General features: G+C 49.4%; 9 protein-coding genes across 9 annotated transcripts; 4 read left to right on the forward strand and 5 right to left on the reverse strand.

Moving 5' to 3' along the window:
- Positions 1-862: 862 nt before the first annotated feature.
- On the forward strand, positions 863-1360 carry KD926_007783 (mediator of RNA polymerase II transcription subunit 31; the record flags this gene model as incomplete). Its single annotated transcript, XM_053100668.1, has 1 exon — positions 863-1360. The coding sequence occupies one exon, from the start codon at positions 863-865 to the stop codon at positions 1358-1360; it is 498 nt and encodes a 165-aa protein (XP_052955683.1).
- A 1233-nt stretch (positions 1361-2593) lies between these two features.
- On the forward strand, positions 2594-6196 carry KD926_007784 (uncharacterized protein; the record flags this gene model as incomplete). Its single annotated transcript, XM_053100669.1, has 2 exons — positions 2594-2808; positions 2905-6196. 2 exons carry the CDS (start codon positions 2594-2596, stop codon positions 6194-6196), a joined length of 3507 nt encoding a protein of 1168 aa, XP_052955684.1.
- A 561-nt stretch (positions 6197-6757) lies between these two features.
- KD926_007785 (palmitoyl-protein thioesterase family protein) lies at positions 6758-7705 on the reverse strand (the record flags this gene model as incomplete). Its single annotated transcript, XM_053100670.1, has 1 exon — positions 6758-7705. The coding sequence occupies one exon, from the start codon at positions 7703-7705 to the stop codon at positions 6758-6760; it is 948 nt and encodes a 315-aa protein (XP_052955685.1).
- A 707-nt stretch (positions 7706-8412) lies between these two features.
- On the reverse strand, positions 8413-10231 carry KD926_007786 (uncharacterized protein; the record flags this gene model as incomplete). Its single annotated transcript, XM_053100671.1, has 2 exons — positions 8413-9969; positions 10022-10231. 2 exons carry the CDS (start codon positions 10229-10231, stop codon positions 8413-8415), a joined length of 1767 nt encoding a protein of 588 aa, XP_052955686.1.
- A 3961-nt stretch (positions 10232-14192) lies between these two features.
- KD926_007787 (putative C2H2 finger domain protein) lies at positions 14193-16014 on the forward strand (the record flags this gene model as incomplete). Its single annotated transcript, XM_053100672.1, has 3 exons — positions 14193-14980; positions 15044-15313; positions 15378-16014. 3 exons carry the CDS (start codon positions 14193-14195, stop codon positions 16012-16014), a joined length of 1695 nt encoding a protein of 564 aa, XP_052955687.1.
- Positions 16015-17399: 1385 nt separating this feature from the next.
- On the reverse strand, positions 17400-18753 carry KD926_007788 (putative RNA polymerase II Elongator complex associated protein Kti12; the record flags this gene model as incomplete). The annotated part of the gene is made up of 3 exons (XM_053100673.1): positions 17400-18258; positions 18390-18670; positions 18748-18753. 3 exons carry the CDS (start codon positions 18751-18753, stop codon positions 17400-17402), a joined length of 1146 nt encoding a protein of 381 aa, XP_052955688.1.
- A 1036-nt stretch (positions 18754-19789) lies between these two features.
- On the forward strand, positions 19790-20257 carry KD926_007789 (uncharacterized protein; the record flags this gene model as incomplete). Its single annotated transcript, XM_053100674.1, has 1 exon — positions 19790-20257. The coding sequence occupies one exon, from the start codon at positions 19790-19792 to the stop codon at positions 20255-20257; it is 468 nt and encodes a 155-aa protein (XP_052955689.1).
- Positions 20258-21987: 1730 nt separating this feature from the next.
- KD926_007790 (uncharacterized protein) lies at positions 21988-22573 on the reverse strand (the record flags this gene model as incomplete). The annotated part of the gene is made up of 2 exons (XM_053100675.1): positions 21988-22179; positions 22493-22573. The coding sequence occupies 2 exons, from the start codon at positions 22571-22573 to the stop codon at positions 21988-21990; spliced, it is 273 nt and encodes a 90-aa protein (XP_052955690.1).
- Positions 22574-23230: 657 nt separating this feature from the next.
- Positions 23231-23848, reverse strand: KD926_007791 (uncharacterized protein; the record flags this gene model as incomplete). Its single annotated transcript, XM_053100677.1, has 1 exon — positions 23231-23848. One exon carries the CDS (start codon positions 23846-23848, stop codon positions 23231-23233), a length of 618 nt encoding a protein of 205 aa, XP_052955691.1.
- Positions 23849-24847: the final 999 nt, after the last annotated feature.

Raw genomic sequence — 24847 nt, forward strand, 5'->3', positions numbered from 1 at the left:
AGAAGAGTGGGGATGGCATTGAAATCTGTAGTCCTTGGAAATAGGGCACAGTGGGATAAATGCTAGGCAATATATCGTTCTCTTTATTCTTTGTGTTTATAATACATCTAGCCAAGGGTCAATGTTCCGACAAATAAAAAAGTTATCTAGAGGTCTGCGACAGAAACCCTTCAAAGGTTTTATACAATTAGCTCTGATGTTCCATAGTGAAAAAATCATGAATCTGTGTCTGCGCGCCTTGACGTAGAGTTTTGCTAGCTGGATAGGTGAGCACAGGAACCAGAGTCCAGGGGGCCAGGATCATATACTTATAATATAGGTGTAGACCCTCCATTCCCAAGAGAGAAACAGTGTGTCGACAAATATAGAGATTTTGCCATTATTTAATGAAAGATCAGCGCAGAAGTGGCGAGCCTTTCTCCTAGAGGTAAAACAGAGGCTAAGCGACTTATAACGAACCTTTGCTTGGTAGTAGGCCATTCTTTTTCCATGTCTTTTGGTTTCAGCTTCAAAAGAAAAAGACAGTTGAATTAGTGACATACCTTCTTTATAAGTAGTAGTTTTTAATAGTACGAAGTAGCTTCCAAAATGCTCCTAAAGTACGTAGGTAAGGTATCATGAAACCTGGTTGAGTCTTTTTGCTCGTTCACGTACACAGTAAGTAGTGTAAGACAGGTGGAAGTGGAGAGGTGGGTCGTCATTGTATATGGCATCGCTTCCTTGGCAATCTCCAACTCTTTAGCTCCGTCGCTTGAGCTTTGTTCCCCAACAACCTGAACCTCTGTCGGTCGCAGACTCACTTTCTGCTCTAACCCCGTCTCACGGCAACCCTATCTTGAACCAAGTCCCGTATATCGTCAAGATGGATCAACAGCCACCCTCCGAGCAGCCCCAGCAACCTCCTGCGACCCTCACGAACCCGCGTTTCACCCTGGAGCTCGAATTCGTCTCCTCCCTCGCGAACCCGTACTACTTGTCGCATCTTGCAGTCAATTATCCTAATCTGCTGGGTATATCGAGAACCAGCGAAGAAAGCGATCTCAACAACGATACCGTCGATCCTGAAGCGCAGGCGTTCGCAGCCTACCTTGCCTACCTCTACTCCTACTGGAAAACTCCGGAATATGCCCAGTTCCTGACCCATCCGGGTGCAACCTTGCGTGCGCTACGACTTCTTCAGGAAGATACCTTCCGTCGAGACATTATCCGACCGGACGTGATTGAGGGATTGGCGGGCGTTGGCCTCGGCATCAATCAGGATGGGGCGACCGCGGAGGCTGGGGAACAACAGGAGGGGGAGCAAGCCCAAGATACTCAGGAAAATCAAGGACAGGCGGGAGACAAGACAGTGAAAACATGATCAAGGTGGCACATCTTTCAAAGCAGTCGATTTGACGGTGGCTATCCTTGGGCCGTTTGTCCTCGGGTCGTTCTGTCTACGGGGTTCGCTATGGCCGGCGCCTGCCAGAAAAGGAAATCGTTGCGGGCAGAATTTTGGGATCTACGCTTGGGGGCAGTAGGGCTCTTCGGCAGAATTTTGTATCCTTGCCCGGGGAGAAAGCGACGTTGAACGCGTCGATTCCGTTGGTTCGCGATTGATCTTCGGCGTCATGTGTCACCGAGGCTTCCTCTCTTCTGCGATCGTCCACGGCATCGGCTATGCGTGCTTGGGAACCACAAAGACCATGGCGGCTTAACCCATACACTATGCGATTCCCACAGAGACATACCCGTAGCACCCTTTTTCACTCGAGCCATCACGAGCACTGATCTCAACGCCTATTCGGAATGCGGGGAAATACTCTATATCGATAGCTAAATTCGTGGAGTGCGGCACATGAGAGACCAAGAGCATGGATACACATTACACACCCTTGCGAGAGATAAAGCTGGGGATATGTTTGGCGATCGGGGTTCATGCAAGTGGCTCAATACTGGGCAGCGCATCGGACAGAGAGTCTAGTCGCTTTTCAACGGTGACGTCCTCGGTGGTTGGGATCGATGTGGCTTTTTCTTGTTCTCCCTACTCCCGTACTCCTGTAGGATCTAATTCATGCAAGGAATTGAAGTAAATCTGAATTGAGACATCTAGTGGTAGTAATAACCGTAGCAGCGATCCCAATAACGTCGCTCCACCGACCGAGATTTCGTGTCTTGTTGATCGCCAAGTCTGACGGGGGGCGGACAGGCTGATTTTCCCGACGGGAGACTTCGCTGGAACGTCCAAAGTCCAGGAAACTCCCTCCCTTATCCAGCCTCCGTCACTCCTTGTGCAGTCCACCCATTTTGCACAGTTGGCAAACCGTGATTCCGATGGGTTGACCCTGACTGACCGACTGACCCAGAGATTCTCTCTCTTTCTTTCTTTCACCTCAACTCTCTCCTGGTCTCTCTTCGTCCTCCACTCTGGCCGAATACGGCTCGGTGACATCAGATCGCATTCCATGCCACGGACTTGAGCCTATGACCTGGATCTACTAAAACTCTTCACACAGTCTCTCGCCCCTGACTTGTTCCGGTAGTGACGATTCAAATAATCCGACCCTCTTTCCCACGTTACGAATACTCGGAGCCTTCTCCGGCTACCTAGCCAATGGAGGGTGTACGCCAAAAATGTCGGCCCAAACACCAGGTCCTGATTCTCAAGTGCTACCCACAGTATCAGAAAGGTGTACAGAATGTCAAACCGAATTCGAGCGAACTCTCGTACCTGCTCTACTATGCCAGCACTCGCCGAAGCAAGTTGACCAAGGTCGGCGCTTTTCTTGAGAAACGGGCCGCCCGGGATGTATGGCGCCGTAAGATTGGGTAAGTGGAAAAAGTCGATGGGAAATATCATCAGGTTCAAGTCGGAGCCGATTGGGATCGTCTGAGATGAAGTAGCTGACTCGATACGATTTGCAGAAACGTGCAGGTTACGCTTCAAATCCTCAGCGCGCTCATCGAGAAAGTACCCCGCGATTTGCCCATCTACGCACGATCGGTCATGACGGTAATCGAAACGATCCTACGTTCCAATGACATAACGATGGTTGAGGATTCTATCGAGACTTTTGAGATGTTTTGTTCCCACCAGGACATGGCCGCCTTATCCGCGGAACAGGACTTCGCGAGCCAGTACCGAGAGGTTGTGCGCACGTACGCGAGTTTCGCAGATATCGAGGCGACGTCCCAGGCGCGAGACGCTTCGAGCCCTCAACTAGCGATCCGATGGAGAAATGCCGGACTACGAGCAATCAAAGGCGTGATCAGCTCGGAAGCGGGACTAGCTGCAGACGGCGGAGACTCGTTGAAGATTACACTGCCGGTCATTCTGCAGAACCTCTACAATGGAGAGGATGATCTGCTCCTGACGTTGGAGAACAAACTTCTTGACTCGGAGAAAGCAGAAGCCGATCTTTCGATGCGCCCACGCCGAGTTAGCACTGCAACCGTAGAAAACGTCGATGCCGTGGATGGGGACCCGACCCTAGCGGCCCGGACCACGGCGGATATGGACAGACAAGCGGAGATGGACGTACGGTTGCTTGCTCTCAGTTGTCTGGAACGCATAATCGTCACTGGAAGCGGTCGTGGTCAAATCCGAGTTACCACCCAGGTCGTGTTGGATTTCATTCTGCGCAAAGGGAAGACGGATAACCGTGGAATGTCGCTGAATACTAGGGATACCTGGGAAACATCTCTGATTGAGCTTGTTGCCAAATGGTGCCCGGTTCAGATCCGCTTTATCATCTTGGCCGCTGCCATGGAGCTCCTGCTGGACCTCAAGCCGACCGAAGGCTCTCTAGATGGCCCTTTCACTATCATGTACATGATTGACCGATTGTTGAAATCGCCAGTGAACATGATTGGGCTCAGCGTCATTGATGTTTTGCTCGGTCTTATGCAATACATGTCCTTCTTGCTCTCACCATCGAGGGGCGAGAGGATGACTGAGGAGGCCTCTGAGAACGGCAATTCCGAGAATATGGGTGAACCGTCGGACAATAAACAAGAGCTTCTTAGTTTGCTCCAGAATTGCATTGGCGACCTGACGACCCACATATACTATGGTGATCAGGTTGTCGATATGATAAGAGCCATTCTCACTCGTCTTCAGCCTGCCAGTTCCAATGGTCAAACTGCGAACTCGTCATTCCCAACCCAGCTCGATGGCTTCGGCCCAGGTGCTGGCTCTCTTGGATCCCCTGCAGAAGGAAAACATATCATATTCTTTTCGCCCACCGCAAAGGTCACCGCTCTCAAGGCCATCAAAAACGTTCTTCTGGTCGCAAACTCCAAGAAACCCGCGGAAGCAGCCGGTGTTGAATCGAGACACCGTGTCGGCAGCTACGTATGGGAAGGAACGCAGTGGCTGCTGTGCGAGCCAAACAAAACTGTTCGCTATGCCTATGTCGATGCGTTTCTGGCTTGGTTGCGAATGGAAACCAACCAGGACGATCTGAAGGTCAAGGAGAAGCCTGCGAAACAGAGTCAATCTCCGAAGCGCGAGTTGGCCGACATTGCCGAAAAGCCTGGAAAGCGAACTGTCAGCTCAAACACGGGTCAGCGAGAGAGAGCTTTAATAATGGCGCAATCTAACTTCCTCCGTTTGCTTCATTTGACGATCTACGACATTGCCCTCCAATGCTCCCAGGAGAAATCTGAAATCATGCTTCTCCATCTTCTTCTGGTTAGCCTCGTTGATAAACTTGGCGTGAATTCTGCGAGATATGGGCTTCCAATGGTCCTGAAACTTCAGGATGACCTGACTACAGTGGATAGCCTTAGCTCCGGTATTGCCCAGATCAACATCGCTAGCTTAGTGTATGGGTATCTGTGGGCGTTGACCGAGAAGTTCGACTTGGAGAATTGTCGCGTTGGAGGCGAAATCATGAATGAAATTGTCAAGAGACAGAGATATGGTATTTGGGTGGAGCAGATCCGTCTGCCGCCAGCCAGTCTCAACGATATACTCCAAGATCGGGCATCTCAGCGGGCGAATATCGGCATGGAGCAGATCAAAGAACTGACACCTTTCGGTTATGGTATTGAGGAACTCGTCAACCGCCTCGAGGAAGCCTATAACGAGTTCATCTTATCGGCGACTCATAGTCCGCCCAGCTCCCCTGGGCGGAACTTCACTACCCCTATACTGGCGCATGTCTCGTCTGCCGGAGCTGCCCAAAAGGCCACCCTTCTTCCATCAACCGTCAAGGAGCAGATGTTGTCAGCATGGTCAAGGGAAACCTGTCTGGCGGCTGCTGAGAGAGAGAAAGCTGAAGCACTGTCCATCAGCGGCTCGAAGTCGGGGACCATGGCGATGCGCAGTCAATTCTACAACAATGGCCATGGCGACAGCTCTCCTTCTACGGCTTCGCCGGCATCCGCTCATCACGGTATCTCGGGCGCAGCAGCAGGTCTGCCAAACGTCCGACGGACCAGTGCACCCAATTCTTCAGGCTCCCAACTGAACGGCTCTAATCGCGATTCTCCTGTTCATGTGAACGAGCTCCGTCGGGTTCTTTCGGTCAACAACGAGGGCCAACGCAGACTTAGCCCGCTCCGTGGCCGCTTGGATACCGCCAACAGCAGTGTTATTTCCTCAAGCAGTGAGAGCATGGTCAGTGGATTTTCTTTGTCTGAAATTGATGGCGAGGGATCCTCGGTGAGACCCCAGTCCATCAAGAACGGGCATTTAGGTCCAGAAGCCGATGGCATTGAAACACCCAAAGCCTCGGCTTTGGCATACGGCTCGGAGAATGCTCGGTCCCAATATTCCTTCCATTCTGGCGAGACAGGCCCTGATGTCATTCCACCTGTGCCCCCGATTCCACCCTCTCTCTCAATCCCCGGTGGTTTCCCCAATGAATCCCAACGCTCTTTAGCATCGGCCGATCGGCCATCAAGTGCCCCTGGCCGGCCCCGCAGGAAGTCCAGCGCCAGCGCCAGCGCGAAAGCGGGAGCTCATGCTACGTCTGGCAGATCCCTCAGCAGACACAAGAGTCGATCTAGCACAGGTCTCGCGGCTGCTGCTGACGGCGCCGAAAATCCTAAAACCAATGGCCAGGATTATGCAGATACCTCGAGAAACAATGTGCAAAAGCTGCTTGGCAGTTTCTTGTCCCCCATGGACGCTGAGAGCAGAAAGCCTGTGGGCAGATCGCGAACTGGTCGGCGCACGGCGACCGGAGGAATCGGACGCCCTCCCTACTGATCAACTTTGACCTCTTTTTCTTTTCACTTCTTTTCTCCCCCTTCGGTAATGCCCGATGACCTCCCTTATTATCATTTATTGATGCTTATGCACATATCCATTTATTCTGCCTATTGCTTTGATTTCAGTCTTTCGGCTTTTCATTCCCTATACAATATTGCCCCGATTTCCTATGTTTTAGAACTTATCTCCGTCCTTTGGAACTTCACTGGTCTTTTTTCTTTGTTTGAATTGTTGATAAAGCTGTACTGTGTACACATTTATCTTTCTCAAGCTGTGCTTCTTTCATTGCTTTCTGAGCGCCTCGCCCGAGTGTCGTTTTTATTCTACATGTTTTGAAAATTTTACCATTGTTCAAATATTTATCCTTGTTTCTCAATGGCGATGACTACATGTATCTAGTAGTACCAGTAATCCATAAGGCAACAATATACACCATTCTGTGCGGAGTGCCCTTCCTTCCCTTTTGAACCTATACCTACATTAGTTTCATAGAACGTACAGACTACCTAGAGCCTCAGACCCCTAGTCCCCGATCTGCCGAACCAGAGTGGCCCCAACCTAAAGATCCTCTCTCTCGCCCCTAAGAACATCGCCAACCTCCACCGGCGCAAAGTACTCCGTAAACAACTTCGTCAGCACCTCCTCCGACAACTGCATATGTCCCCCGGGAACAGTCTTGAACTCCAACGCTCCCTTCTCATCCAACTCTCTTAATCCCAGCCAATCCTGCTTGTAGATCTCACGCTCCCGCAACGGCGTCACCTCGCCAGACGTGGCATTCACCTCCGCAAACCACGCACTCTCCTTCGGATGCACCATCTGGTCCTCCTCGAACAGGAACATCGCGAACCGATTCAACCGCGCCAGATTCTCCTTATACGTCACGTTCTTCAATTCCCGCTCGTTGTTCACGTCCGCCAGGAAATTGCTGTGTTCCAAATACGCCTCGAGCTCTTCCGGGTCGCGAAAATATTGCGCTGGCACGAGCCGCGTCTGCACGAATTGAGACCATCGTCCCCATCGGAGAAGCGCCTCGCCGCCTCGGCAGAAGTAGTCACTTGCGCCGCAGGCTTGGAACTCGGCGATTCCGTTGTGTTGGCTGCCCAGTGTGACGAGGTTGTGGACGGGTGGCGAGTTGCAGCGCTCGATGTAGGCCCGCAGGAACTGGCCGCCTTGCGAGAACCCGAGCGCGTTGATCCCCGGCGCTGTGCGGAGGATGTTGTCGGCTTGCAGCTGGGCGCAGACGGTGTCGACTTGCAAGTTCACGTCCCCGATGAAGCTGGCTTGGCGGTCGGCTGCGCCGCTGTCCGCGAGGTGGATTAGGTGCACGTAGGTTCCGGGGTTCGTGGCATCGGCGAGCGATGCTACTTCTTTCATGCCGTCGCGTTGGAAGTCATCGCCGAGGCCGTGCCAGATGACGAGCGGGAGGGGGGCGAGCTCGTTGGTGGTTGGGAGGGAGGAGGCGAGGATGGGGAGGAGGGTGAGGGTTGGTAAGAGATGACGCATTGGGATGGCGCGGTTTGGATGTATAATGTTTGGAAGAATGGGTTGGTTGATACTATATGAGGCGATGAGATGTTGAGAATGATGATGGTGATGTGTTGATGGTGAGGTGAGATGATGGTGGTTGTTGTTATTATTATGTAGAGCTGAGAGCTGGGATGAGGTCACGTTGTCCGGGCATGTGATCGTCGGGCGGCTGTCGTACCTGACGGGGCTAAGTTGTGCTACAGCTCGGCGATAAGATAGTGTGGCCCTCCGGGGTAGGCGTAACCAAGGGGAAATGGTCGCACAAGCTTAAATGTACTGATGTCAGGCAACAGTCCCTTGTGATGAAGACTATGATATAGTGAGTACAAAGAAAATTCTCCGTCGATCATGTCGTTCAGCTCATGAAAGAAGTCCAGGTCGATTATGTACTACTAATACTGATTCCCATTTTACCACAGTCCATGGCGGTTCGCGAATTATACTTATCCGTTGGCTTCGGCAAATCCAATACCTGATAGGTACAAATAACCTCAACCAGCAGTTTTTAGAATAGATACTTGGAAACAAAACTCTAAGGCACTCATGAGGCTTGCCCCACATTATTACATACCATCGGATAGGGAGATCGGTGTTTAGTGCTATGTGGCACTCAACGTTCGAACAAAAAGGAAACCAGACCGATTGCTGTAGGTGAAGTGCGAATGCAAGTAGCATTAGAATATCTATTCTGATGAGAGCGCATGGGATGACGATATCCGCTTGGCATAGAACCGTTCGATACTATGCAGATTGTCCCGATAACCTACAGGCGGTTCCACCGATTCCGCTTGTTTGTGGCCTTGCCCGAAAGCATTTTGATCATATTGGAGGAAGCCTTCAAGCAAAGTTGCCGGTGAATGAAGCATGGTCTTTGGTGTCCTGAATGCGAAGCCACTGCCAGGATGATAGCCTGGTCTTTGTGTTTGGAACATGATTTGGTTTTGGGGATCCGCATCTTGCGATAACTCGTTATCAATCATGCGAGGGGATTTGAACTGAGTAGAGACTATCTCTGTTTCATTGAGTGTTTTGGCTGAGCTGTTTGGAATTGATGTATCACGGTCCGTATTCCATATCGATCGCATTGCGCCGCAATCGTTGTTATCACCAAGCTCAACTGGTTGCCCAAATATTTTGGTCGGTGATGTGGATGCGCCCAACATATAAGGAGAGGACAGAGTGATATTATTTCCATGTGGCTTAAACAATATTGGAATCTCATCCTTCTCGCGGTAAGTCGATTTGTATGCAGCTCGTATATCATGGAACGATTCGAGTGCTTGGTCATTAGAATCGCCAACCGGAGGCAGCAGATTCTCTGCCAAATGATGTGTTGTCCTACGTGCATAGCAATCCAACACCTTCAATGTTTTTGAGGATAATATGGGAGTGTTGTAGGGAATTTCCTGCCGTTCCTGGTTTATCTCATCGGCGCACGTAGTCACACTGTTGGCGGAATTCAGTCTTCGATCATTATCGGCAAACATTTGATCAACCTGATCATCGATGGTGAATCTTCTTCTGTTGACCAATGCTTGACACTCATGAGCGGAGCTATCGTTTTGATTATTGTGTGATGACATTTGCTCAACTGCTGACACTTCTTCATCGGCAGATATGCTCGCTACAACGTCAAGGATCCCACTCGGAGATCTAGGACCTGTGTCCACAGAATTTCTAAGACATAATGGCGATTGATCCGGGATACCGAGCTCCTCGGGGCCTTGATTAAAGGCACTTCCTTCGCCATTTCGAAAGCAAGGTAAATCCACTGTTTCGGGCTTTTCCGAGCATGCTGATTCGTGACCCAAAAGCATCGACTGAGATGATTCGTTTGCTTGGAGACTACTGCTTTCCGAAGGCAAGCTCTCTGCCGGCACTTTGCGCCCATTAATTCTGATGTTGAGGTTTTTGATCGTTCTCATTTCAGACGCTGTATCTTTATCACCCCAAGTCTTGCGAAACGGCCGCTCTATCCGGGACACAATGTTCTCAGCATCCGCCAGTCTTCTCCGATCGGCATCTGTAAGCTTTCTTCTCTTTCCAAATCTCTCAATCTCTTCAGTTCGTGTGAATGCGACCTCGAGAGGTTTTGAAACGGCGACCGCGGCCCAGTCTCTCGTATTCAAAAGCTGATGCTTGATGCTGTCTAATCGGCTGACTGGCTGTGACTGTTGAAAGGATTCGAGGGGTGGACATTCGTAAGGATGGGATTGTAGATGCGAAAGTCTAGCGCTGGACTAAAATTTCTAATCAGCGAGAGTACGACATCAATTGCAACAGTACGCTCACTTCTTGTGTCGGGTCATAATCGCGAATTTCTACCTGTCCTTCTGTCAGTTCCCCCGCAACTGTTGAGTTTGGAAAGCGAGAGAACGGGATCCAATTCGAGTCTTTGGTTATCTTGGATCGGAACTGTTGAGAGTTCTTTATTCGATTCTTAGAGTTTGCATTGTGACTATTGTTGGAATGTCTGTGAAGACGGCCTCCTGTCCAATTCATGGCCGGGTTTGAATCAAAGAAGACTCAAACTCAACGGGAGTGGTTTGAAGAGGGTACGGATATTCGGGGTCATTGGGTGGTTGTCTGCTCATGACAATGGAAGTATCATGTGATACCTACTCCTAACAAGGTACGGCTTCCGAGGCTACTCCCTATATGGCACCGCCATCGTAGCAAGAGTGGCACAATGCTATACAAAGTCTGAGAGATTGTCAATTTAGTTTAAGCATCCCAATGTAGGTGAAAGAGTCAAGCTATCCAGAGAATGGACCATGCGGATGTCTTTCATTTATACAGAGTGGAACCTAGTGCTGTATGATATGGTGTTGAGTGTCACTGGAAGAGTAGGGTGCTGATAATATTCGACCAGACTGAATAATCGATGATTCACATAATGGCCTACAATTGGCAACCCTCTTTATTCTGGCGTTTAAAGCCTGAAGGAAGCTACCCAATTTTCGGGACCATGAGACTTGGTTTCTGGCGATTGCCCAACATAGATAATCATAAGATGCCATTGGGCGATATTGCCAATTAGGCAAGCAATTTGATGAGGTACCGAGTACTTCGAGTTGTAGGGATAAGGTCAACATGGAACTCCCCAATAGGGATCACATTGATGGAAGGTGAAGCGCGAGATTTCAACATCTTGTTTCTTCCGGTTCCGTCAATCGTCGATTCCCTCCAGTGTTCTGACTTTCGAACCCGAGTCTGTAGGGCTTAGACTGCGCACCATGTAACTACGGATAACTACGTAACCATGGGGCTTGCAATCGGCCTTGGTCGAGTACGGCTCGGGCCGGACAGTGATCCAAGCTAAGTTGACTAATGCTCTTCAGGTTCTGGTTCAACGCCTGCGGCCCGAGAATGCAAACAGTATAAACCGTGAGACTGTCACGTGAGACTCGCTTACACAAAAGCCTTTCGCACTGGACAAATCCCCTTTCTTCTTTTCTCTTCCTTCTCAGCAACGCTTGGTCCCCTGACCACACCCTGCCACTCCGGAGTTGCCGCGAGCCACTCATTGTGGCCAGCGACCGGTTGGATCTTGCCTTGATGCAGGCAGAGCCAAATTACGATTGGCAGAAGGCTGAAACCGGTGTTTGCTCCTTAATAATCAGGGTAAGTCTATTTTTGATCTTCCGTTTATTTTCTTTTTCTCGACATCCCACGGGTCTTGGCATCTTTTTATGATGAACACAATACCAATAAGCATAGTTCACCTGAGGTCTTCGGATCGTTGAACGACAACTGTATACCATCTTTCACCTTTGTCTGATATCACCTGCCTGTCTCGTGTACTTGTCACCTGTCTTCGATTGATTGATCATCCGGAACTTTTAACGCTGACATTTGCATTGAAGAGTACCTAGGTCGGAAATTTCGGCGGAAAAGGAAAAAAAAAGGGGAAAAGGAAAACCAAAAACAGGTAAAATTTAGATTGGAACCAAGAAAAAATAATCAAAATGAAATGAATCAAAAACAAACCCCTTCATACTCGCGATTAAACTCCAGCCCCTCGAGAAAATCCTGAGACGTTCGATGGAGACTGCCAAAATGCATTGCTGCCCAACTTGGGCTTCCCGTCATGGATCTTCTCATATCCACCCTGGTAAGACACGAACCATTCGTGCACATGTGTAGATAAATGCAGCCCCTTTTCCCTCCTGAAACCTGGACAGCGTTGTCCAGGGTACTTTTGCGCGGTTTTTCCTCGCAAACGCATCGCTGGACAGCATGAGGCGCATAGATGAAGTATCAAAATCCAAAACTCCCCCTCCATCCGACACTTGCATGCAGAAGGGGACGAGGCAGCATGTTCCCCGAGACGTAGGAGAATTGACGTGGTTGTGGTCGTAGCCAAAGGATGGGACGGCGCCAAACAGGAGCACTTCACGAGGGAAGCGGGGCAGCGCGCACTAACGGGCGCTGATTGATGGGGCGGATCAGCGGGGATTCTCAGTGGTTGGCAGCCCCGTCGGGGGGGCTGCGGGCTTGCATCATCTGGGCCTGCCGGTGATGCAAGCCCGCAGCCCATGCCCGGGACGTCGCGGCCAGTCAGAGGGCCCCGGGGGGTGGGCCGCGCCTCACCGCTAGATGTGTTTGCGAGTGATACATCCACTCGCTGCCACGTCAGGTCCAGCGGACGAGTATCGATTGGGGATTATTGGCCGAGAGACGCAAACAACACCACCTCCGGTCGCACCACTATCACCGCCATGTCTTGCAGGATCAAATCATCGTGCTAGATGCCAATCCCGGCTGCAGCAAAATGCAAGCCCGGCACACGCTTGGACTCCCCTCGGTCGGCCTTGCCCCCCCACGCCTCATCTCCGGCTTGATGCTGAGAAAATGACTCTAAAAGGCCGCCCTTTCCCCTCTGGATCTCATTCTTCTCGATCTCTTCAATTCATCTCATCCTCATCATCTCAATCCGAGACGAACTCCCAGCCTCCCGCTATCAAGATACCCAGATCTGCCTCCACCTTTTCTTCCATCTCCCTTCCAACATCCTTCTACTTTCTTCTACCTCTGCTCCACCTTGTTGCTAGATTTGCCATAGTCAAATCTGCTGCTCCACTTGAACTACTACCCTGTTGCTACTACTTGCCGTCTTCCACTTACTACTACTTAAGGCTTCTTCGTCTTCTCTCTTTTTCTGATCTTCTCCGTGTCCAACCCCGTGGATCGTGGAAAGATTTCATACTCCCTTGGCTTCAAAAGAAAAGAAAGACCTCGTTGCCCATTGGAACTCAGTCCATATCCTGGATAGGATTTGCCTTGCTGTTTTCTTTTTTTCTTTATTCGACTGTTCGAATATCGATAGATCACAGGTAGTTCCCTTGCTTTTCTTTGCCTTTACTCTGTGCCTTTCTTGTTTTGTGCATGTTTCTTTTCATTGCTTTCTGCGTCTCGACACTCGACCTTGCCTGGATGAGTTATTGCCGACTGTTTGCCGATTTGAACGCCATGAAGCCCTGGACAACCGGATTTTTTGATCTCTTTATGGATTCGCCGTCTCTTGACGGTTTCATTGCATGATACCCCTGGAGAAAAGCCGTCCACAGCAACCGCTGTGAGCCTTGGACACTTCTGAGTGTTGTTTAATGATGCACACTCATCGATCTTCTTTGGACCACCTTCACCTGGACTCGTGTGACTACCTTTTACTTCCTCCAAGCCTGGAGTGCAAGTTGGATTTTGGCCTTTGACCTTTGAAAACCTGGATACCATAGAACCATGCCGGACGGATTCCAATTGGATGCCTTTTTTTTTTTTTTTTTTTTTTTAATGATCCCACTCTGGAGAACCAATGCTTTTGATACCCTGGACATTTCAAATGATGAAATAAACTAAGCCAAAATGTGATACTCAACAAACTCCTGGACCTACGAAAAAGAATTCCGTTGATCTCTGATCTTGACCCTCCACGCCTCGACATCAATTCCTTGTAGTCTTCGGGACTAAACACCTGGATGAAAGATACCACTGGTATCTGAGGCCTTGTACGGATTACCTCGCGGCGAGTAGCTTTTAGCTAAGCGTTGTGGACCTGATCTCGCTTGTATTGCTCCCCAATCTCCTCTGGCCAATTTTACTTCTGTTCCCCTGGACCTCGAACTTGCCTTAATGCACCTGGATTTACAACATCTTGCTTCGCCTTTCTTGGACAACAGTTGTGGTTGGTACCTTCTTCGAATCCTTGGGCCTTGTCCTCTTGAAGCTAACAGACCTGCAGGATCCTCCTCCCGGCCTTTGACGCATTGTTCTTTTTAAATTTTTTTTTTTATATTTATTTTTTTTATCGTGATGACAAAATTTCGGAAAAAAGTTTGCGTACTGACTTGTAAATCTTCTAGTGCTTTTTCATTCTTCAAGCCCAGCTGGCTTCAAGAATATAATGTCCCCAAAGATCAAGAACGACCCTGAAGTTTCTTTGTCTCAGTCCGCTCTTCACAACATGGATCAGATGTCTCAATCCAGACACAACCAATTAGTCCAAGGAATTTCAAGCATGGCCCCCAGAGTGATCCCGGATGATGAACTTTCGAGCCAGGATAACTTCTCCTTGTGTTCAAGCACACACCAGACCCATGGAACTCCCGGATTCAAGTCGTGGTCCGTGAATGATGTTGATGGACTTGACGCTGGTGTCATGTCCTCAGTTAAACCAGAATCCCCGGAAGTACAAATGTTGTCTTTCTCATTGTCTCAGCAACTCATGCCTTCCACCGTGGGGCCAAGTGATGTAATGTATCACACTGGACCCGAATTCCCAGGTCTCCAGGACATGGCAGACCAGAGCGAACTGGATTTTTCACATGCCCAGGATTTCAACACCCACTACTCCTCGCTAGTGGATTTCAGTGCGTTTGACAATGATGTCGGAGCCCAAACTGGTTCCCAGTCCTGCACTTCCGATGATGCCCACTCTGTTAGCCACAGCTCTCACACCGATGATGCATGGAACTCCCTAGTGGCAGATACCAGAAACTACCCCGGATCATCCATGGACCACTTCTCTTCCAACATGTTTCACCCAATCCCCGTTTCCCCTCCTCTGACGGAAGCAAGCAATGATGTTTCTGTTACCTCTTCCTGCTCCCACACTGGATATCCATCTTTCATGTCTAATGACGACGCCATCCTCAAGGATGTAACATCTACCCCCGTTGGCAACCAGGGAATCAACCTCGGAGATCCTTTGTTCCCTCTCACTCCGCCTCTCAATGAGCAAGACCCTAACAGGTCAGTCCTTCTCACCTTGTCCGGTTTCGTTTCGCCAACTGAAACTGACACGATGTTCAACAGGACTATTCGACCTTCAAAGAGTGCGCGTAGGCCAGCTTTGCAAACTCCCCCGTCTCAGCCCCAGGTGAAACAGGATGCCGAATTTTTCCCACCTCTTCCCGTCAAGGAGCCCCTTCGCCAAAGATCCAAGGAAGGTGTCGAGTTGCGGAATCCCCGGGACCACTACTATTACTCCCTCCCAACCCACAGTGATGGAAAATACTACTGCCCATACGCCATTGGAGACAAGCCCTGCAACCACCCCCCTACCACCCAGAAATGCGCATACCAGTAAGTTGGAACAAACCAAATTAATTCGCTTTGGTGCGCTTTTCAAGCTAACATTTATGACTAGCAAATACCTGGACTCTCACCTGAAGCCATACCGCTGCAAGGTTCCCGCCTGCATGGATGCCCAGTTGCAGTTCTCTTCTAATGCCTGCCTGTTCCGTCACGAGCGTGAGGCCCACGGATTCCACGGCCATGGCGACAACCCTCACCTTTGCTTGTTTGAAGGATGTGACCGATCCGTCCCCGGATATGGATTCCCCCGCCGATGGAACCTCTTTGACCACATGAGACGTGTTCACGACTACGCCTCTTCGGAGCGCCCCAGCTCCCCGGATGCTTCCCCTACCACTGGGCAAGCCTCCAAGAAGAAGGAAGCCGCCGGACGCAAGAGAAGAGTTGCCGGTGTTTCTGGCGCTCAAACAATGAAGCGGACCCGCTCCACTCAGTCCCAGTCCAACTCCTTGAAGGCTGTTCAGCAGACCTCTGCTCACCACGGCCAGAGACTGCAGAACGCGGAGCGAAACTACTACAACTGTCGTTCCCGTCTGCTTGAAGAACTTAGCAACATCATCCCCCAGGATTCTTCCATGCACGAGAAGGTCAATGCCAGCCTTCAGGAGCTGATCACGCTGGGCCTGAACTACCGCCACATTGAAGCCAGCCAGGCTGCTGCTCAGATGACCCACGGTCTTCCGGCATAAATTACGTGCCAGCCAGACTCGGTTTTGAAGTCTTCCCAGACTCTCTCGACCGCTCGGATGGACCTTTTCTTTTAAATTGATTTTCATGATCTCAGACATGAGAATCTCATACCCTTTTTTTGATGATGTGTGAAAGAGTCATGGAAACAGTCCATGCAACTTTCTCAGGGCCACCACTGGATTTCCTTTTTTTTATTTCAAGGACCATTTCATTCTTCCAGGGCTTACCAGGAACACCCATCACAAACGATCATGATGTGTCTTCGCGACCATCATCCCTCCACGGACTACCTGAAGACGACTGGGGCCATACGTGGACTATTGCCGACCATCGTTATTTCCAACAGACCCGGAGCTAAGCTCTTTGTTTGTTGACGCTTGTGAGGAGCAGCGGTTTATCCAAACCATCATGCTGCAATACATGGCTTTTTTGAGCCTTTCTTTTTCTTTTCTTTCTATTTCACGTTCTTGTTGAAAGGTTTTTGTCTTTCTTGCTACAACCCCTTTGATTTGTATAAACATTTTTTTGTATTTTGGAGATATTTTGTGTTTCTTTTGTCTTTCTTGTCTCATCAGACCTTCAACAAGGCCACTTTCCAAGGACTTCACAGTTCAAGAACACTCGTGGTCCGAGACAAGAAACGACCTCCAAAAAACACATGAAAAACGGATGGGAACAGCACACTCGTGTACATGGGTTCGGGATTAGGAATATCAGGGCATTATTTAGAGGTTTTTGGGGTTTTTTTGGCTTTTGGTTTCGTTCATCTCATATTGATATCCTGTTTGTTTTTTTTTTTTGGTTTTTTTAGGCATGTACAGAAGTGGCTGATTCAGCTCGCCGCTTATGTTGGGGTTCTATCTTTTTTTTTTTTTTTTTTTTCTTTCTTATTTCTGTTGATATTACCTTCCAGTCTATTTTATGATGGTTGCCTACCTTTTTCGGTTTTGGATATAGTCTTTTCGTTGGAAAATATCTTGGATCATGAACATTTTTATCTTTTATCATTTATCTTTTGGTTCTTCCTAGGGTTGAGGTGGGATCTTGTCTTTTTCGATGAATAATCCTGTGTGTGGTATATACTCTAAAAGTTTGATTTCAATTCTTATACTTGACTTTTGTCTTCTGTTTTCTAGTAGGGGAGGACTTGTATGAGTCATTGATTGTAGATCTTATATAAGATGTGTGCTTGAGAGTGGAAATCGGTCATTATTCGTAATCGTCTAATGGATTGCCTGGTAACTAGTTGGTTGATCTCTCGATCAACCGTCACGCAGACTTCTATATCTATGTGTGTAGGCTCGTTACATGTACCCCTTTATTGCGCCCAATAATGCTCGAATAATCCCAGCAATACACACAAGACATCGCAAAATGAGAAGAATCACTCCTCTTCATTGCCAAATTCCGCATTCAAAAACCTCACAAACGCATCCCCAACTTGCCCCGAACCAATCCCGCCCGCTGCATTCGCCGTATGCCTTCCCGTGATATACGCCCGATTCAACGAAATCCACTGCCTCCGCAACCTCTGTAACCGCGGCAGAGCTAGGATCCCGCCCGCGCCGGCTAACTCATCCGTTGTTCCCGAGGTCGCCGTATGCGCTGGGATGAATATCGGTATTGAGGCTTCCGGGACGGCGATCTGGATTCCGTTTGCGTCCTGTGATAAGGCTGCTTCCGCGGATGGGGTTGAGAGCGTGAAGGTTCGGATTGCTGAGATTATGGCTGATATCTGTTTTTCCATGTTGTAGAGGGCTGATGAGTCTGTTGATATTGGTTGCTTGGTTGCTTGGTGTGGTTGGATTATTACGCGTGGTGTTTTCGTGAGGGATCCTGCTTTGCTTGCGGCTGCGGTGGAGGAGGGTGAGGAGAATGAGGAGATGTGTCTGGCTGCGAACGAGGACGCCAAAGTCGATGGCTTATCCGTTTCGGAAATAGATGGATATGGGATACCGGTTAGGGCGCTCCAGATGTCGGCGACTGGGGGCTCTACATCGGCCCAGGGGACAGTAAAGAGGGGTTTATCCCAGCGGCTATGTGTGCTCGGTTCTTCGTATCGGAAGATTAGGTTCTGGAGGAGTTCGGGCGGGTAGGGTTCTGTGGTGTCTGTTGTCGTCGTCGTTGCAGACTCATCATTGGGCACTTCATTCGGATCTATCTTGTTGCTGTGTTCTTCCTGGCGATGGATACGCGCTTCGTTTGTTCGCGACGCATTGCGAAACGGGTGTGCCGACGTGGACCTATGTCCGAATCCAATCTGGTTAGCTACCATCTCCAATCCTAACCAAACGAAAACCATATCCCCGATAGATAGAAACGTACCACGCAACATGTTGTCCCTAGCGCTTTAGCCTCACACCATAGCTAATACCGATATCCCTTGATGTAGTTCATGCCATCAAGAATCACGAAGCTGTCTTTGCCGAGGAGTCGTTTCGCGCGGGTGTACGCGACACCGCGGGCCTCTTTTTCGGTGCGCGCGCGGTCATACACGGTTCTTGGGTGGGAGGACGCATCGTGCGTTGAGACGACGTTGATCTTGTACCGCGGTTTGGAGGCCGGGAGGGTGGTTTGGATGGATTCGAGCGCGGAGGCGAGTTGTTGGGCGCGGTGGGTGAGGCCTGAGCAAGGGAAGCCGGTGAGGATTATGAGCTGGTGGGTTTAGTCTGGAGGTCAGTTAGGTTTGAGGATTGAACCGGTGCGAATGTGACCAAGGGGAGAGAGCATACCGGCATGGTGGTGTTGCAGGAGCAGGTCGTGACTCGTGAGGGGCGATGATCGCAATGGTGGGGGGTAAAGTTGGTGTCTCCATTGGGTCTAGCGTCGGGACGTGAAGCCCGGCGAGTGACATGAGATCACGTGGCTGGTCCTTCAGCCTCGGCAGGAGAGTTCCTTACCGGAGCCTGTACGACCATACGGGCGGTGTACCTGCGTCTGGGCGCAATCCCCGCGCGGAGATGGTAGAGGTACGCCTGTGTTACAATATTACCGGACCGGGTAATTGTCGGCCTCGCGGGAGAAATTTCCTTCTGGAAGAAAAAGAACGGGAGAAGAAAATGGTTGATCGCAACTTTTTCTTTTCCCCTTCGGCAAGGAAGACTTGACATTATTGATGTGATAGACCGACGGAAGGGGGGAATTGTCGATCATCTATCTAGGATCTCCGGATTCCCTTGCCCCCTGAGTTTGAAGGGACAAAAGTACGGCGATTGTGATTATTTACTTGTATCTATTCGCTGCAAGTTGCAGTTCGCTTCTCCTCAATCCAATCCTTTGCAAAGGTTAAATTAAATTGCATCGGCGTCATCCATTCTCTTTACTGGACGTCATCGGTTTGCATTCCACCCCACGTGTTGCCTACGATAGTTATCGTAGTCTTCTTTCCTATCTTTTTTAATTTTTCTCTCACACTTTTTCCCTTCTCTTTCGCTCTCTCTCCTCCCACTTTCTCCACGCCGTCTCTCTCTCCATCACGCCATACTTTTTAAATTACCCGCCGTCGAAAACCGCGACTCCACCGGATTCCGATCAGACCATTCCCATCTATGAAGTTTTCTTCTTCCGCACGCCCTCCACCTTCGATATAGACTTTTCGTTTCCTTTCCTTTCCTCCGACATAGACCGATAGACAGCAGACACAGACAGCGACAGCAGACAGGACTAATTCTTACGATATTACGTATACTCACTCTACACTACTCTCCGCCACGCTACACTACACTCTTACAACCATTAGAAAGAAAGAAAGAAAAAAAAAAAATCCACTCCACAATGAACGTGAACATGAATATGATGGACTCAAGTCCCCATCCCTTCAACCAACCCTCCGCCTCATCCACAGCACCATACGCAACGATATCTTCAGCGACAGCGCCCACGACCGCAACGCACCCTCCTTCAGACCCGCTCCTCTTCTCATCCACCTCCGCCCGCACCACCATCAGCAACAACACCAACACAACCCTAAACCCCAACCCGCATCACGCGCCCGCCGATCCCCTGCATCACCTGCAGCAACAACAACCACACGCAGCAGAGACTGGGCCCTCGGGTCTTGCGCCCGCTGTAGCTGCAGCTGCGGTGGCGGCTGAGTCTCAGGCCTCGGTCCCAGCCCCGGCCCCAGCCAGTGGGCCGACTGCTACAGCGCCATTCTTGAGAGACTTCAGTCTTGTTGCGGAGGCGGCGAAACGGGCCCAGATGTCGGTTGTTATGAGGGATTTGGAGAGCGTGACGCTATGATGTATGCACTCGCTCTAGGGGAGTGGGCGTGGGACGTTATAGGGGTGTGTTGTCGGGCGTGCCTTGCTTGCAGACATGGTCATGGATATGGACGGGGGTTAGGGAGATAGGGGGGAGACGGCAGAATGAACTGATGGATGACGCAAATTGAACTAAACGGATTGAAGGAAAGGAGGAAGGAGAAACGGGGTGATGGTCATTGGATAGAAGACGAAGACAAGACAAGACGAAGAACCCCTCGATATGGGCACTTTTGGGCTTTGATTTATTGTTTGATACACGGGTTTTTCTTTCCCTTTTTATTATTTCATCGTAGCGAGTGGGGTGGGAAACGGCGTTATAATTTTGAATCCATGTTCCTTGTTCAAGACGATGCGGAGTACTTCCTATTTGCTGGCTGCGTTGCGTTGCTTTTTCTTCAGAATAATTGCCTACCTATGGTTCAGGGACCACGCCATGTCATGTCGCGCTCGGTCTGTTTGCTACCTAGGTTAGACAATCAATTATCTTGAACCAATTAGCGGGTCACAGGGATCGTTCGAATCGAAGAAAATCCTAATAATGATATTGCAAGGCCTTGTCTTCACCTTGATCCAGGATCGGAGTACACCGTAACTACATATATGGAGGTATACTGGACCATGAAGTATGGTACCTACAAAATAGCGCCACAGCGAGTCAGGACGGTTCCTAATTCTATTTCTGCAGATACCACATCGGCGCCTCCGCCAGTCTGTTCTCATTCAGGATCGGAGTACACCGTGTATGATTATGGAGTATATGGACAATGGAGTATGTACATCATCGTTATCTACAAAATAGCACCCACCAGCGAGCGAGTCAGGACTGTTCCTAACTCTATTATCCGTACTCCGTACGGTGGACACCATCTCGGCACATCCCAAAGTCTGTATGTAATACATCATTCAGATTACTGTGAGTGGTACAAAACAAACAAGAACGACTCCGTACTGGAGACCCTCATGCGCCGTAGATTAAATATGACTTCATCTCGCCGCTTCGTCGTAGCTAGTTCATGAGTCGGCTACCGGGCGGAAATTAAACCCCCCTCCCCCCTCCCCTCCACTCTTCAAATATCCGAGACAAGACGGACACTAGGAGTAGGTACGGCGTACTATCCGAGTTTTCTAGTTTCAACCAAGTTGTTGTTACTGACTTAGCTGGTGCTAATTTGCTAACTAACAGAGTAGGTGACCACGAGGTATTCGGTTCATTTCTTGGGGTTAGTATTAGCATCAAACAGGGAAATAATAGGAGAGATCTAATAAGGTATGACCGAGGTATTCCGTATGTGTATGTCCATGGAAGGTAAGCAAGTAGGGAGTACTCCGTAGGTACTAGGTAGCAAAGAGAAAACCCACCATCAGAAGCAAGCACCGCCGCCCAGGGCGCTAAACGGGCACCGAATCCACCTATTGAAATTACCTTAACACGAACCGAAATAAAAAAAAAAGGAAAAACACAGAAAAAACAAAGAGACAAAATCATACTCCGTACTACTGCGCTAACCCACTAGCTGTAGACCCCTCTCTAGAGTACACCCTAGACAGGGGGCAAGAAGATAATCGTTTAATTTTCCCACGAACCCCTAAGAAATCAAGCCATTTGCTAGTTAGCAACGTGGCTACAATTCCTACGGAGTTGGAGTACTGCTGCGCAGTAATGTAACTAAGGCTAAGCTGGCTAGCACGGAGTGCTATCTAACGTGGCTAAAGACTAGCCAGAGATGATGCCAAGATGATGCCGATGATGCCGATGATGCTGATGATGCCGATGATGCTGATGATGCTGATGATGCTGATGATGCTGATGATGCTGATGCTGCTAAGTTCGTCCGCCACGCCACCCTTAAGCAAGACATCTTCTCTGGCGCGTACCTGGAATGTGTCTCGTGTTTCAACCTGGGAACTTGTCAGGTGTCATAGTCATAGGACCGGACCCCTACTTTTCGGGCTCGGATCCCTGCTGGCACTGCTAGGAAAGTCAACGGCGCGAACTTGTCTTACTTACCTTTTACCCCGTTGGGTTGGTGACGCTGGGACTTGACTTGGCCAAGACTAGTCCATTGGATTTGAAGTTGTCTACAGCAGAATAGGACTAGCTAGGAGTTGGTGGTTGGTTAGTGATGATCTGTCTGCTTTAGTGACGATGTTAGAGGGGGGGGGGGGTTTGATTGGTTGGTGGTTTGATGGTCTACTAGGATTGACGACCTACGGATACTCTGGTGTCAATATAACTCATGTTTTGCGTCTGGGTGGTTTCAGACGGTGTGTTTTTACGATGGAGGTGAGACATTTGGTTCTGTATGTATGTATGTATGATGTATGTATTCAGCTGGTCTATCTGACAGGTGCCATGTGACATGATAATCAGGGGTAAAAATGAAGATCCAAATAAAGACCAGGAAAAGACCACATGGGAGGATACATAGTAAGCTGACTAAGTAATAGCAACAGTAACTAACTAACAAAGACGCAAGTACAGTACAAACAGGAAACAAACAAAACACATGCAGAATGTGGGTGAAATGTTGATCAAACAAGAAAAGAAAAAGAAAAAGAAAAAACCCCAAACACCCAAGCTAATGCGACAAAATGACAGCGGTCTAAGGAGGGAATCAAGTGTGATGTAAGACGCCGAAAGTTGGAACAAATAAGGAGGGACTTTTTGGCTGGTGGATATTAAAATGAAATGAGAGAAAAAAAAAAAGAAAAAAAAAAAAGATGAAATAAGAAGGAATGAAAAAGGCCTCCGTGTGTATAGTGCGATGTCGAATAGAAACTCCGATGGCAATATGCTTTTGTTTTCATGTCGAGATAGATGATAGTCCTGATTTGTTTGAATCTTGGTTCGGTCCCATGGTATGGTGGAAAATTATTGAGATATAGTTTTACCCCAGTATTTTTTGGTAGGAGCGGATGGTTGATTTCTCGGTCCAGTCCAATGGTCAAATTACATCTGCATTGACGATCCAATCAAGTTCGGCTGCGAAATGCTGGCTCCCTGACCCGGGCGAAAGCGCTTCTTCTGCGAGAGACCCAGCCGAGTCGACAGTCTTCGAGTGAGCGATTGCGAGGGCGGAGGTGTCCAGTTATCCACGGTGAAGGTCGACATGGGACGAGGGCGAGGCGATTCCATTGTCATGGGGCTCTCCCCGCCGGACAGCGACGAGCCCGCACTCGATCCAGGCCCCGAGCTGCCGCCTACGCTGGTATCCAGCATGAAGGTGGACTGGCGGTGCCGGCTCTTCAGCTTCTCGCGCGGCTCCAGCTGCAGCGAGAAGTCCTCCTTGATATCATCCAGCGCGTACGACATGCGGCGCAGCAGCTTGGGCTTTTCGGCGATCGACGGTTCGCGCTCCTCTAGACCGTACAATTGTAGAGGGGTCGAGTTGGGCGTGTTCTCTTTCAACGGCGTGGCATAGTACCGAGGTAGGCGAGGTACGCGGACCTTCTCTGCGCGGCGACGAGGGATAGAGGGAAACCAAGCTTTGGGGTGAGGGTTTTGGATGATAGGGCTGCCGCTGGAGGACGAGGAGGCGGATAGAGATTCGGTGGGTGAGGTCAACATTTTGTCGTTCTGTTTCTGTTGTACAAAGTCTGGCTGTGATTGATCGCTTTTTCTTTTTTTTTTTTTGTTCTTCTTTCGTCAAAAGATCCTCAATCTGTCAGAATGAATGTTGTATGTGGTATAATTGGTACAAGGTGGATTAATCCGATATTATTAGAATCCCGCGCGATATGTATAAACGGAATATAAGGTATAGTATAGACGCAGGTCAACGAGGGTCTGGTCTTGATCTTGGCCTTGGACTGACGATAGGTTCAGGCAAGGTAACGAGTGATAGAGCGAAAGAGGAAACGAAAAATATTAGTAGCAGGTTAGCACCAGAAAAGATTTCTCAGTCCAACTTCGACCGAGTCAGACAGTTCGTCCCATCTCGGTGTAGGATGGGAATGGAGGGTAAGAAATAATTATAGCACGGATGCCAAAAGAGACTAAAAGGAGGCAAAGTGGAACTCCGGAGCATCATGGATTCAACTGGTCCATTACTGGATCGGTATTACATCCACATCAATTGGTATCCGAGCTGTCTCCATCCATCGGAGCAACAGCCTCCTTTCTCGTATTTCCAGAGTTCCACTGAACAAAGAACGGGGGGGAGGAGACAAGTGTGGCTCTCTCCCCTTTCATTTCCTCTCTTGATCTCTAAATCTCAGCTCCAGCTCCATCGGTTCATCGGAGCGACCTCAGATCTCGGTTCTCAAATCCAATTTTTCAAGTCATTGGGGTTGATCTGCTCGAGAGGTTTTACTGGGGCGGCAAACGCTGCGCGAGCATTGGCAGCCGGTTGATACTGTCGTTACGGCAAAGTATATCGATCCCCATCTATAAATACATATCTACCTGAAACATGCATAGGCGCTGGGCGATGTCGGATACTTTCCACAGTAGCGACCAAGTTGCGTCCATTGCGTGCGTATGCCATTATAGCTCTTGCCCACTGACTCGTCGGGACATTATGAAATCTGAATAAACGAGGCTGGGTGATAATAAGCTATGAACACC

The sequence above is a fragment of the Aspergillus affinis genome (assembly GCF_023601865.1).
Source record: "Aspergillus affinis strain CMG 70 chromosome Unknown NODE_48_length_219146_cov_87_397053, whole genome shotgun sequence".
Classification (NCBI taxonomy): domain Eukaryota; kingdom Fungi; phylum Ascomycota; class Eurotiomycetes; order Eurotiales; family Aspergillaceae; genus Aspergillus; species Aspergillus affinis.